The sequence below is a fragment of the Quercus lobata genome, chromosome 8, assembly GCF_001633185.2.
Source record: "Quercus lobata isolate SW786 chromosome 8, ValleyOak3.0 Primary Assembly, whole genome shotgun sequence".
NCBI classification, from domain to species: Eukaryota; Viridiplantae; Streptophyta; class Magnoliopsida; order Fagales; family Fagaceae; genus Quercus; species Quercus lobata.
The window spans coordinates 6587431-6602401 of record NC_044911.1 but is presented as its reverse complement, the minus strand read 5'-3'; the positions used below and the strand labels follow the sequence as shown (position 1 = coordinate 6602401).

The 14971-nt window shown below is 32.7% G+C and overlaps 1 protein-coding gene and 1 long non-coding RNA gene across 2 annotated transcripts; both read right to left on the bottom strand.

The window, feature by feature from the left end:
• Positions 1-20: 20 nt before the first annotated feature.
• LOC115956227 (receptor-like protein 6) lies at positions 21-1924 on the bottom strand. The gene is made up of 3 exons (XM_031074664.1): positions 1072-1924; positions 112-993; positions 21-25 (listed from the first exon to the last, which is right to left on the bottom strand). The coding sequence occupies exons 1-3, from the start codon at positions 1922-1924 to the stop codon at positions 21-23; spliced, it is 1740 nt and encodes a 579-aa protein (XP_030930524.1).
• A 1263-nt stretch (positions 1925-3187) lies between these two features.
• Positions 3188-6453, bottom strand: LOC115955315. The gene is made up of 4 exons (XR_004084094.1): positions 6424-6453; positions 4091-4145; positions 3406-3498; positions 3188-3274 (listed from the first exon to the last, which is right to left on the bottom strand). It is a non-coding gene; the product is annotated as an uncharacterized LOC115955315 (long non-coding RNA).
• Positions 6454-14971: the final 8518 nt, after the last annotated feature.

Genomic DNA, 14971 nt, shown 5'->3' with positions numbered 1-14971 from the left:
CATTGGTTGTCATTATTGCCTTAAACTGTTCAAAAAATTGAGTAGGTAAACTACCAATAAAATCATTGTGAGAGAGGTCAAAAATCCGAAGTTTAGGGAAAAACATCCCACCAGTCTTATGGTTTCTAATGGGACCATAAAATTTGTTGGACCTCAAGATAAGAACTTGTAACTTTGGAAGAGCTTCCAACCAATAAGGAAATGAATCATTTATCATGTTTTTTCCCAGGTTTAGAAGTTCCAAATTTATACAGTTGACCAAAGATTTTGGTAATAGGCCTTCTAAGTAATTATCAGCCAAGGCAAGAGTTCTCAACCTGTTACCTTTTGCAAATGTGTCAGGAATGGTGCCATGGAAGTGATTCCCTTGCAAATTCATCACTGAGAGAAAATTACTGATGTTTCCCAAACATGATGGGATTGTACCTCGCAAATTGTTTCTACTGATGTCTAGGATTGTGAGGAAAGTTGCATTGCAAGCCGTATATGGGATCTCTCCACTAAATCTATTTCTCTCCATAAGAAAGGAATTCACGGAAGATGGTACAACAGGAAGCTTTCCATGTAGTAGATTATGAGAAAAGTAAACAGTCTTAAGCTTTTTGAGATTTTTGAACATATCAAGGTCCACAATGCTAGTCAAGTCATTTGCTGAAAGATCAAGATTGTTAAGATTTGTAAGATTAGAGATGGACTTGGGAATAGAGCCATTGAGCCTGTTATTATCCAATGCTAGAACCTCCAGTGAATTGCTAAATTGAAATTCACCAAATTGACTAGTGAGTTGGTTAAAAGACAAGAAAACTGAGGTGAGTTTTGTGAGGTTGGTCAAAAAATCAGGAATCCTACCTTCAAAGTTGTTATATCTAAGGCCAACAAAAGTGAGATCCTTTATGTTTGAAAGTGATGATGGGAGTTGGCCAGTGAAGCTGTTAGTTCCAAGTAAAATTTTAGTAAGTCTCGTGAGGTTCCCAAGCCACATTGGTAATGTTCCTGTAAAATTGTAATTTTATGAGACGCAAAAGATCTCTAAGGACTATAATGTTGATAACTAAAAGTTCAGGAACTTACCATTAAGATTATTGGCTCGTAGATCCAAGGAGGAGAGTTCCTTGAGATTTGAAAGGGATGACGGCATCTGACCACCAAAATTGTTAGCTGATAAATTCAAGATGGTGAGTTGTGTAAGGTTACCAAGCCAGGTAGGAATCGGCTCACTAAAATTGCAACCACTCATGATCAAATGACTTAAAAATGTAAGCTTGCCAATTGATTTGGGTAATTCTCCCGAGTAATTTGTGTAAGAGACATCCAAAACCCTCAAGGCGTTGCTTGAATTTACCGTTGGAAAAAACCATGTCAGTTCAGGATTATGCGCTAAACTGAGCTCTTGCAGGTTTGGTAGGCGGAAAATGTGATCAAGTAGCCTCCCACGCAAGAAACAACTGTCAAGTGTAAGGGATGTCAAAGTGGAAGACAGATTCATTAAAGAACTCAATGAAACAGAAGACATGTTAACATGATCAAGATGAAGTTCCCTTAGCTTGGTCAGATTTTGAACAAGCCTCTTCACAACAGATGTTTCAAGGCTAACATTTCCATAGCCAGAAAGGTCCAGTGTGGCCAATTCGGAGAGGTTTGGTAATTCAGACGGGACTTGGCCAGAAAACATGGAGTAAGAAAGGTTAAGATATTTCAACCTTACAAATTGGCCAAACCCAGATGAAATTGGCGAATGATTGAAGTAGTTGCAAGCGAGGTTGAGATGTTGCAAGTGAGGAAGATGAAATAGAGAACTTTTGGAAGGTACGGTGCCATAAAGCCAGCTACAACTGAGGTCAAGGCCAATCACATCTCCCTTTGTGCTATCACACCTAACCCCGTCCCATGAGCAACAATCAGTGTCCGCCTTCCAAGACTTCATCTTTGGATAGGAACGATAACCAGCTTCCTCACAAACAGAAGAAGCCTCCTTTGAAAAAGAAAATAATTGCTTAAATTGCAGCAATGCGGAACTCTGGTGTTGGGAGCACAGTAGTGCTGAAGAAAAGGAAGAAGAAGAAGTTGATGATGAAGAAATGTATTGAGAAAACAAGAGCAGTAAGAAATAAAAGAGTTGAGAGAGCCACATTAGTCTCCTCATCATTCCTAATGAGATATTAAGCAAATATGATTGTCGTGAGTAGAGAGCTGGAAGGTAAGTATTTTATAGGAAAAACCCACGAATTGATAATAACCATCTCTTGTCCACACAGCATGCCTATTCTTGACGCTTCCATCTCTGTTATAGATCATTTCCTATCTTTGAACAATCATGAAATTTTGACTTTGAAAACAATGGGGGAGGCGGTCGGAGGGTGGGTGGGTTTGTAGACTTAATAACAAAGGCTTGACTCTGTGACTTACATTAGGACAAGGTGGTTACTGACTAAACAAGCACTAAGAAAGGGACTCAGCAGGGGTTCCATCATAGAAAAAACTAGTCGCTAACCCGTGCGATGCACGGGAAAATTAATAACTAAGTTCTAAAATAGTGTTATTTATTTATTTTTAAGAATGTTAAATAATACATGAGTATTTATAGAAGTTCAAATCTCTAAAAACACTATACCGATATGAGAAATTTGATTGCTTTGTTCTACCCAAGTACAAAGTTAAAACAACATCTAACTTTGTATAACTTATTTGTACCTTTAGTTAACAACCTCAAACAACTGGTTGGCATCCTATGTCTATTATCAATTGCATCCTTTCTTTCATGAAATTTAAGGTCTCTGAACAGTCTCTATCACTTTTTTTAACATAATCCCTTCTATTATTCAGTCTGTTTGCGAAATCTTGGTTGTTTATTCCTTGTTCTTGTCATCATCAATGTTGCTTAAAAAATCACATTTAGGATTATCATTTGAAAAGTCATATATGGTGCAATTAGTAAACAGTAGAAAGGGAGCACAACATGCAAACACAAGAATGCTTTACATATCTTTATATAAACTACATCCATTTAAATAAATAAATAAATAAATAACATATTAAAAGAAAAACATTAAGGACCTTGAACTTGGTGAACCAAGGTTATAATGTTATTACATATAATGTTATTCATCAGCCTTGTCTCAATCTTGTCTGCACTGCAAGCATCTAATTGTTCATTAGTAGAAACTCCATCTCATGTAGGCTAGGCATTATAAAAGTATACATCCTCAGTCTCGTGCCCTTCGAAAGGCAAGAGAAATACAAAAGAAGCTCACCAATGCAACCCTTTTCACCTTAACTATCAAAAGAATAAAAGTTAGACATCCTTAAGCTAAACTCTCTCAATCAAAAAAGGGGAAACAACAATGTGATATTCCTTTTTGTTAAAAAGAGAATAAACAGAATAAATATTCCTAAGTAAAAACTAACCTCAAAGATTCCATGCCACTGGTGAGTGGTATAATTAGTCCAGTTCATCACCAATCAAAATGAAAAGCCATCTTTCTCCTTAAAATTCATAAGCTGCAATAAAGGAGTTGTTATACATTCTCTAAATCCTACATGTTATAATCTATTGTAAATTGGAAAGAGATATATTCTCCTAGAGATTCAAGATATGATGAGAGGGAAAACTATTATCAAATTTGATGGAAATGAAAAAGAATATCATATCATTCTTAGGCAAAACTAAAACATATAGTTTTTTGGATAGAAATTTCATGGTGTGAGCCTAAGAAGGGACCATCATGCATAATTTTACATGATAAGCTACAACCCTGAATATGAAGAAAATAGTCCTCTTGCTAATGCTAATTAGCCAAGAAGGTCATATCATCATATTTTAATTAACCCCTCCTTAGTCCTAACAAATCCAATTCTTAAGGCCTTTGTGCACAATAAAGCATTTTGAACTCTAAATGCAGGTTGTAGCTTCACTTCAAGTGAGAACTTGAGTTTAATATTGATCTTCAATAGCTTCTTTTCTTTAATTATTGTCATAATTATGTAATTTATTTTTCTGTTTTTTAATCTTAATTTCAAAAAATAGAGTAGCCATTGGGAGAACCCATGGTCTTGAAGAGACAATGCAAAAATAGAAGAGAGTATATTATACCTTTTTTATACGCAAATTTGAGTAAGCATTGAGTATATATGTCCACTTATTAAACCTGAAAAAGGGACATTGTACAAAATCAAATTGTGGAAAAAGAACAAAAAACTAATGTAATTCATCAAACAATTTGCATTTTTGAATCAACAACAAATTCAAACCAAAAACCCTGTAGATGATGGGAATAAAGTTGAGAATAATAATGTTTTAAGAGAGTTTAAATTGGATTAATTGAGCAAAAAAATTCCAAAAAGAAAATTTAAAAAGAAAAGAGAAGTACATATAAGAATCTGTACAAGGAAGACTTCCTGTTGTAGGCTTTCATGACAAGAGACCTATGTTTCTTGAAAACCAAAAAAGAAAGAAATTTTGAAATAAAGAAAACATGGGAAACATATTGGAAGCAAAAAGTACTACTCACAATACCAATTAAGAATACACTTTGATCATATATATAATTATTTAAGACATACAATTAGAGAAAGATTATTAATCAATCTCACGCAATTCATCTAAAAGTAAAGAAAATTAATCATACAAGATTAGACTCAACTTTTACTTAAAATTGAAACCTAAAACAAATCCTAGTATCAAAATTTTCAGAATCTCATAACGTAAGATCAGTACCTTGTTAGGTTTTGAGTTTGTAATGTTGGCAAACCATGACAAAACATGACAAAAACTAAGTCTCATTAGTTTGGAATGGTCTACATTGAAGCCCAAGACAAAAAACTCAAGTTAAAAAAAAAAACAAATAAGTTACCTGCTGGTTGGTTCGATTGCTGCTAGGGATTTTCGATTGATCGAAAATCGCATATCAGCAAAATCAGCAAAACGTAAAAAGGCCATAACTTATTCGTTTGAAGCCCAAATCGCGAGTCGTTTTTTCCAGTATTTAAAGGAAATTATAAGCTAACCCTAGGAAGGGTTTTGAGAGTTTTTTAGAGAGATTAGAGTGCATCTTGTGCCTCTTTTATAGATCTAGGGTTTTCTACCCAAAAGCTCTCTTATGTCTTCTACCGGTGCTATTCCTTGTTGAATCTCAAGATCCGGTATTGTAGAAGTTGCTACCTTCTTTTGTCATCAAAGGTGTTGACGATCTAAACCTTCAAGGGTGCTCTTGGAGTCACAAACAGGAGAGTTTGTGTTGCTAAACCTTTGAGTGGGATCTCAAAGTCACAAACAGGGGTGTTTGTGTTTTGCAAAGGCCAAAGAAAGAAGGAGTCCGTGGATTCGGAGCTTGCACGTGGTCGTGTCAGTAAGTTCTACTAGTTGGTAGCAATAAGAAGTCGAGCGGGGGGGCTTGTAAGTCTTATTGTATGAACTTCGATTCTTTCTAGTGGATTTGCTTTTTACCTTGAGGATAGCTAGATTAAATCCTCCCCAGGTTTTTTACCGGTTTGGTTTTCCTGGGTTATCATATCGTTGTGTTATTTATTTTTCCGCCGCTATACATTGATATGATATATTTGTGTTAACCTAGATCTGTTAATTTGACTAAGTAATCACTTAGCTAATTACCTAGGTTAATTTGTTTGTGGTTTTAAGGGGTCTAAAAACTAACATACCCAATTAAAGAAACAAATGGATTGTAGAGAACCAAATTTAAGGTACATAAACTATCCTACAATTGTATTATGACTATTTGATAATCCTTTCATATTTTTAATGAAGCTCCTAATCCACTATTTTATCAAATATGGGAATGACAGATAAGTTTGCTTAAGTTCCAATTCAATTTTTCAATCTCTCTATTAATTTACTTGTTGAAAGTTTTGTTGACAAACTTCGTAAAAAAAACTGATAGAGAACAATGGTTCTAGGAATTTAATTAAATAAAACTGTATCTCACCAAAGTTCATTCTGTCTCTTGAAAGAAAGAAAATACACTTTTTAATAAACAAACATAAGTTGTCATTAAGACCTGCTATGACAATTTCTCTATACTTTTTTTCATATCAATAAAAAATCTGCCACCCCCATTATCTTATGCCACTTTGTTGATTACTAAAAATATTTGCTTTAAAGATTGAAAATAAACAACTTTCAAGGGAAAGAACCATCAAATTTTAATGTGGTTAAGCATTAGAACACAATAGGGGAAAATAGGACAAAATAAGGATCTAAAATATTATAGACAAAATAAGGATCTAAAATATTGTAGACAAAATATTATAAAAGAGTTTCTAGTCCTCTTGCCTACTGAAGTTTTGAACGTGAAATTAACATTCTAGAATGTGCATCACTTTCTTCTACCTTAAAGCATAAACTTGTAAACAAAACTAATATAAATAAATATGTTTAGATCCCACTGGAAGGAAAAGGAAAAATTATACCTTCTAGATGCAAGCCTTGTCTTAAGAGATCTCTAAAATTAACTTTTCTTGAAGCTTCAAGCAAACAAAGCTAAACACCAACTTAGAAAACATAAATAGTCATAATTTCCATGGGTCAAATAATTTGTTTAAGCATTACAACACAACAATTGATTTAAAAGGTATAATTTCCCGTTGTCTGGTCTACCAAAGTTTTGAACCATAAATTTGAAAGGGACAGATGTTTGGTTGAAAATGGCCTCTCTTGGTGCAATTAGAGGAGCTTAGAAAATTGAACAAATGGTAAGCGGTGGACTCTCATAGAGCATTGTAGAATGGCCACATTAATTTATGTAATAATATATTTTTTTTATAGTATAAACACAAAAGAAAAAAAAATGCAGGATTTCTTGTGAGAGCTCTCAAGCCAATAAAGGTGAACCACCTTCAACACCATTCTCGCATTTCACTTCCTCTCAAACTTGACTTCTACTTCCACTTCCACAACCAATATTATCTCACTGATCACTCAGAACTATCAAAGTTTTGGTAGTTTTAAACTTCAAGTAACTCTGCTTCTCTTTTTCTCTTTATTGTCATAACCTTGTTTAGTTTTTATTGATCACTTCCAAGTACTTGAAATTATAGTTTCTAAGGAACTTACATGGTTTAGGTGCTAAGAACTTAGCATTTCTCATGTGCTTCCTTGATTTAGATTTAGCTTTTCTTCAGAAACTTCCTTTAGATGTTGCTTTAATTATACTGGAAAAAGTTAAATATATTATCTCAGTTGTTTCAAAATGAAGCACAAGAATGCCTTCATTTTGTTCCATTAATACAGTAGTAAACTAATCGGAAAAGCCATTCTAAAGCTTCTATAGACATAAAACCATATATATTAATTCAATTGACATCTGTAAGGTACAAGGTATGTGTTCTTAGATGAATTAATTAGTATCAATATGAGGAGCATATAGGTTATGATATATAAGATCTATTAATAGTTCCCAAAACCATTCTTTGTTCTTAAAGGGAACAAATATGACAAAGAAATTGGACTTGAATAAAACAGGACACATAATTTTTAAAAATCAATTAAATCTCTGAATCAATTTTGATGCTACATTACGCATCACTAAAACTATCAAAGTTCATAGTTTAATGCATAACTTAATAGGAGATTAGGAGAAAGAGAAACAATAAAATTTGATAAAACAATTCCTGCAATTGTGTTAAGACGTATATCATTGATTGAAAAATAGCCTTCCTTATCTGCTTTGCTCCATAATTGGTATTCCTAATAATTGGGAATTGACATGCAAAGGTAAAATCTCTTTCAAATCTGGTTTAGGCATTTCTTCAAATAGTTGAGGAGGAAATAACACATGCCTCTAATTTGTGAAAAAAGATTTCATTAAAACTTAAAATTAGTAGAGATTTATAGGAAATTCACCAGACAAAGGTCAGGGAAAAAAGATTCAAATAGAAAAAAAATATTAGGAAAAAAAAAGAAACACAATAAAGAAAGTAAATTCAAAGAAAAGATAAAGAACTCTCATCAAACCATATCATCTCCCCAGCAGCCAGATTTGTTCGATGGAATTGTCTCAGTCTCTCCCCAATGGAATTGTCTTAGTCTCTGAAACTTGATTTGTCCAAATGACCCAAAAGAGTCGGTCTCTTAGATCTGATTGGGAATTTCTGTGGTTTTGAAGTATTTCTTGTACAACGACAGTTAGAGATTGGAACGAACAGTTCAAATGGAAATTATTTAACTTTGTTAGTTTAGGTGGTGTCTTTTGGGAAGACAAAATATGTTGGTTCGGAATTTACTGAAATGGTGAGTAGATAGTAATAGTAGATACTGAAACATTTTAGATTTTCTGAATCAGTGTATGTGTGCTAAAAAACCTAGACAGCAAAATAAAGCAAAACTTGTAGGTAAAGCAAAACCTGTAAGATTGTTGTTAGATTTTGAGGAAGTTGATGTAGATAATGGCATTTGGGGGAGGAGAAGGGTAGAGAAATAAAGAAGAAAGAGGAGAAGGAGAATCACGTTTTTGGGTATCGGGTTTGATTTTCTTCGTGAAAGAGTTTTGGTGAAAGAAAAGGTACAACATGAAGAAGGTAGAGCATCGGGTGTGGGTTTTAAAAAAGTTTTATTATTATTATTATTTTAATATTATGCTGACGTGGAAAATTGTGGGAGTTTCAAAAACTTCGGTTTTATATATATATATATATATATATATATATGGCGTATGATCAAGGAAGTGAATACCGTACCAGAGGCTGTACCAGTTTGGCCAACGGTACGATATATTTTAGATACCGGTCAATACCGGTGTACCATTTTGGGTTTACCGCTATAATAAATATATATATATATATATATATATATTCATTAATTTAAGTTTTATTGATTAAATCTCATAAATATAAGTTTGTTAGTTTTTAGACCCCTTAAAACACAATTGAATTAACCTAGGTAATTAGCCAAGTTGTTAATTAGTCCAAATTCCAAATCTAAGTTATCACAATCAAACAATCATATCATGCAAAGTAGCGGAAAAATAAATAACACAATGATATGATAACCCAGGAAAACCAAACTGGTAAAAAACCTGAGAAGGATTTAACCTAGCTATCCTCAAGGTAAAAAGCAAATTCACTAGAAAGAATCGAAATTCATACAATAAGACTTACAAGCCCCCACGCTCAACTTCTTATCGCTACCAACCAGTAGAACTTACTGACACGACCATGTGCAAGCTCCGAATCCACGGACTCCTTCTTTCTTGGATTCACCACCAAATACAAGCACACCTGCTTGTGTTTTCTTTAAGCTTCAATGGCAACAACTGAATTGATCATTAAGGCGTAGATAAATCTTCTCCTTGAAAACCCTAAGTTTTTGTAAAGGAAAGCTCATCTAGATCTCACAAGAAATTTACACAAACTGCAATAATGAGCAACACTAAAACGTGACTAGGGTTTGCCTTTTATACTTAGGACAAATAAGAAACCCTAAAAACGTTTTAAAACACTTAGGGCTGAGTTGGAAAAGTCTGCAGAAAATCATTCTACCTGAGCTTCGATCGATCGAGCCTGTCTTTCGATCGATCGAGCCAGGCCGAAAGGCACAATGCTTTCTTGCTTTAACTCGATTCCTACTTTACATAAATGTACAACTTTGAGCTAGTCTAAAACACTTCTAAGCACATTGTTTTGATCATGGTTTGCCAACAATACAAATTAGAGTTCTAAATATATAAAATTCTAAGACTTTAGAACCTAACAAAGTTATATAACCATATTGTCAATGACTCAATTCTTAACCTGTAATTCTAATCCAAGCTCAATAAAAAATAATAGATACACTTATTAAAAAATAATAACAATCAAATTAATATTATATTATATTAAAAATAAGAACTAATCTGCCACACGTGGGACTTTTAAAATTTCAATTCATTTGGTAGCAAAAGTAAAAAAATGCTAGTTGTAAAGTAACAACTATCAGTAAATATCAATTTGAAGAGTTTTTAAAGCATGCTAGCTGTGAAGTCTATTTCTTGGGCGTGATAAGTATCATTTGAGAGGTTAGAAAAACCGAGAAAGATAGAGAGAAAGAGAAAGTTAGATGGAGAGAGAGAGAGAGAGAGAGAGAGAGAGAAGAAGATGAAGATGACGTAGCAACAGCCAAAATCAGTCCATGCCCCGACTTGAGGTCGAGAATGTAGAGATCTTTGCCGGTGGAAGGTGAGAATGAGAAAGAAACACTTTTCTTTTTCCGATATGGTATGAATTTACCGGCCAAAATTCGATATATGTCTCCGATATAGCCGAAACAACCCAGTAATGTCAGTATATTTTCCAGAACGAAACTACCTTGTTTCTGTACCGGCATAGGCACCGGTACGATAAATTCCAATTGTACCGGCCGGTACGGTACGGAATTAACTACCTTACGTATGATCACTACCATTTTTTTTTCTTTCAACCCTAGAAAAAAGTACTAAAAATAGTAATACTTAAGCTTCTAGTAAGATAACATTGTAATATTTGATATAAGATAGTTTTGGAAAATGTTATATATGTATTATATAGCATAATTGTTATAGAACTTTATTAGAAATGTGTTCAACATAAAAGAAAAATAATTATAAATTGCACACACATATCTATTACAATTATTCTATCGGAGTAATAAGAAATTAAAAAAAAAAAAAAAAAACTTTGTAGGAACATTATAGAATAAAAGTTAATATAGAATGTGTTTTTCTCTTTCTTTAATTCTAAAACAAAATACATATCCCAAACACTCACAGTGAATCACATTATTTACAAAACCTACAAATCAACAACATTCGACCTTAAAATCAAAATCATAATCATTGTTGTCATCTATATATATCTAAAAGCTAAAATGTAGCAATTATTGTTGTTACGCTCCTGTTGAGCCATATCATCGGCCACATTACTATTGTTTTATTTTATTTTTTTGGTTTACTGAAACTATTAATTTTCTATTGCAGATTTATTTTTTGTGGCCAACATGATGCACTACACTCCACCATGAACTCTATTGACTATATTCAAAGCTCCTTTCAACATTGAATTTTAGTTTTTATGTGAATAGCATGGGATACAAGGTGGTCTTTTGCACTACTACCATAAGTCAACTAAATTTTCATTTTTTCACTTTTTTTTTTGGTTTACCAACTTTGTTAATTTTCTATTGCACAGTTAATTCTTTGTGGCCAACATGATGCACTACACTACGCCATAAACTCTAATGCCTATATTCAAAGCTCCTTTCAACATTCAATTTTAGTTTTAATGTGTAGCATGTGATACAAGGTTTTTTGCACTGCCACCATAAGTTAACTAAATTTTCCTTAAAAATAAGAAAAAGAAAAAAATACCACTATAATCACTTTTATTATAAAACATATCATTCCTACTTAAAGAGAAAATGATTATAATCACTTGTAAGAACTGAAATTGGATTGGTCCTAGTATAGGATTGGGTTTTAGCCTAATAAGTCCAAACAATGAATTTGTAGAGCGTGGGTGAAAGAACTAATTCTATTCCAGAAGAAAGACAATAATAGTTACTAATTTAAGAGCATTAAACACAAATAAGATAAGAAAATCCGTCCTCGACACGGATTGAGGAGCTGTGTTATAATGTATTGTTCATAAACAAAGTTACAAGAGTTCAAAGTATTATTACAAAGATTTCTTGGTTTTTCCGAACTCTTTCCTTTAGGTCACCTTCCCATGCTATATACTACAATCTTGATATCATCTCTATCATACACGTGTAGGTTAGATTCTTGGAGCTCCTTCTTATCCCATCCAACACCTCCCAGAACCATCAACTAGTAGCTGTAAGGCTGCTTAACCACTGTTCAAGTATCACCTCCACATTAATGTGGCCAGAGAGTTAGTTGGGAGGCATTCAATGTGGAAGTAGCAGATTTTGAAGATATTTGTTGCCTCCCTTTGCTCATCCCTTATCCAATGTCCGGCTCTTAGTTGTGATCAACCTTGAAGAATGTCCAGGATGATAAGACATTCTTACTGATCTCGAATCTCTGTTTCCGAGATGACTTTTCTCCTCGGATGTATTTTGGACTATCACATACAATCTTTATTTCTTCTTCTTATACCATTCCCACTATGACCTTATTTGACCATCCTTGGATTGGTTAATATCCTCGGATTGGGCCATTGGGCCGTAGGCCCAACTCATACAGCCTTATTAGTATCTTCAAGATAATTGGCCCCCACATCACTATTCATCTATTACTATTTTTTCATTTTCAAAGAATTAGTCAGGCTTTAATTTTGGTTTCCCATTTATTTGTAATTTGTAATTTTTTAAACTTTTATAAAAATATTTATTTGTATGTTATAACAGTTGATTCCATTGAAATTTTTTTGTATCTATATATGTCTAAAAGCTAAAGCGTAGCAATTATTGTTGATACTACTTGTTGAGCCACATGATCTGGCACATCACTATTTTATTTTATTTTTTTTTGGTTTACCAAAATCTATTAATTTTCTATTGCAGAATTAATTCTTTTAATGCACTAGACTCCACCATAAACTCTATTGTCTATATTCAAAACTCCTTTCAACATTGAATTTTAGTTTTAATGTTTATAGCATGGGATACAAGGTGATCTTTTGCACTACCACAATAAGTTAACTAAATCTTCTTTTTTTCACTTTTTTTTTTTTTTGGTTTACGGCATAATTATAACTATCTCTTGTCCACAGCATGCCGACTGTGCACGCTTCTATCGTAGATCATTTTCTATCTTTGAAAAATGTTGATATTATGACTTTGTAAAGGTGGTCTTTTGCACTACTACCATAAAACTAAGGAATTGATGATGAATACCTCATTTCTTGTCGACCTCATTTTTAATAGGACTTTGTTAATAGGTGCCGGCTAGCACCTGTTAATGAACCAGCCTCCGAGTCCAAAAAATTGGTAAAGTTTTACTTTTTAGTTGTAGTTGATGTTAGACGTGTGTTTTGGTATCTCTAATAATTATAGGACAAATATGCCCATTTAACACACCTTTAACACATTTCCTTCCATTTCATTTTTTATTTACCATCCAATTTTGATTTATCAATATTTTACTCTTCATCTTTTTTCACTTTACCAATATCAAAAAGACCACCTTGTATCCCATGCTATTCACATTAAAACTAAAATTCAATGTTGAAAGGAGTTTTGAATATAGAAAATAGAAAATAGAGTTTGAACAAAACTTAGGTACAATACCTTAGGTGCTGTTCCTTAAGTTCCCCTTTTAAGATTTAGCCATGTAGCTACTTAATTAAAAATATACTTTCATCATTTGAGAAAAAATTCATGTGATTGAATCTTAAAATGAGAACCTAAGGAACAACACCTAAATCTTGCCCATAGAGCTTATGGTGGAGTGTTGTGCATCATGTTGGCGACAAAAAATAAATCTGCAATAGAAAGTTAATAGTTTCAATAAACCAAAAAAATAAATAAAATAATAGTGATGTGGCCGATGATATGACTCATCAAGAGCGTAATAACAATAATTGCTACACTTCAGCTTTTAGATATATATAAATGATAATGGCGATTATGATTTTGATTTTAAGGTCAAATGTTGTTGATTTGTAGGTTTTGTAAATAATGTGATTAACTGTGAGTGTTTGGGAAATTGGGATATGTATTTTGTTTTAGAATTAAAGAAATAGAAAAACACATTCTATATTAACTTTTATTCTATAATGTTCTTGCAAAGTTTTTTTTTTTTTTTTTTTTTTTTTTTTTTTTTTATAATTTGTCATTACTTTGATTGAATAATTATAATAAATATGTTTGTGCAATTTATAATTATCATTTTTTATGATGAACACATTTCTAATAAAATTCTATAACAATTATGTTGTATAATACATATATAACATTTTCCAAAACTATCTTATATCAAACATTACAACGTTAACTAACTAGAAGCCTTAAGTTTTACCCTTTTCAGTACTTTTTTCAAGGGTTGGAAGGAAAAAAAAAAATATATATATATATATATATTAATTGTAGTGATCATACGCCGTATTTTTTCTATGATGGAACCCCTGATGAGTCACTTTCTTAGTGCTTGTTTAGTCACTAACCACCTTGTCCTAATGTAAGTCACAGAGTCTAAGTCTTTGTTATTAAGTCCTAATGTAAGTCACAGAGTCTCTCAATAATATGTTATCAAGCAAGTGTGAATTTACAAAGGTAATGGCTAACCACAAGAATTACCAAAGCTAAGCTAGCAAGATATTCAATATGGATTAGAGCATTAGCACCAGCTAATGTAAAATAGCATATTGTCCAAAATATAGCCAATGAAACCCAAAAATTACTCACATTAAATTATGAACCATTTATGCAGGATGAGATTTTACTATAATGCTTGTGAAAAAATACTAGTCACTACCATATACTGAGTAGTGGGTAGCACTTTTTTAGTTATGAAGAAACACATCAATGAAATGGAAATATAAGAACATTAATAGGTCTCTATTATGATTTTCAATTACTATCAGTATTATCTTGAATTTTTTGAGTGAATGAGCACTAAGAAAGGGACTTAGCAGTAGTAATCGCCTAAAAAACTTATGTGCAACTTTCTTCCCCAACATGGTGCGTGTTTCACTGTTAGTCAAATATATATGGTCCACTATAACAAACTTGAGTTTTTTCAACATATTGTTATCCACCGTCACTAAAAGCCTTAAGTTTGTTTGGTTTTTAGTACTTTTTTCATGGTATTAACCTTTGAAAAAAAATAAATAATAATTTTTGTAGTGATCATACGCCCCATTTTTTCCATGGTAGGACCCCTGCTGAGTCCCTTTCTTAGTGCTTGTTTAGTCTCTAATAACCTTGTTTAGTCTCTAATAACCACCCATCAATTGATTTTTTTCAAAAAAGGAAACCAACTAAATTGTCGCAATGTAAGTTACAAATTCAAGTCTTCGTACTCAGAGTCAAGGCTTTCTTCTATAA

Excerpts from the sequence above, each read along its gene's own strand:
- LOC115956227 (XM_031074664.1), bottom strand. The coding sequence starts at position 1,924 with ATGAAGTCTTGGAAGGCGGACACTGATTGTTGCTCATGGGACGGGGTT. Across the intron at positions 994-1,071 it reads ACGAGCCAATAATCTTAATG|GAACATTACCAATGTGGCTT; the intron begins GTAAGTTCCTGA and ends ACAATTTTACAG.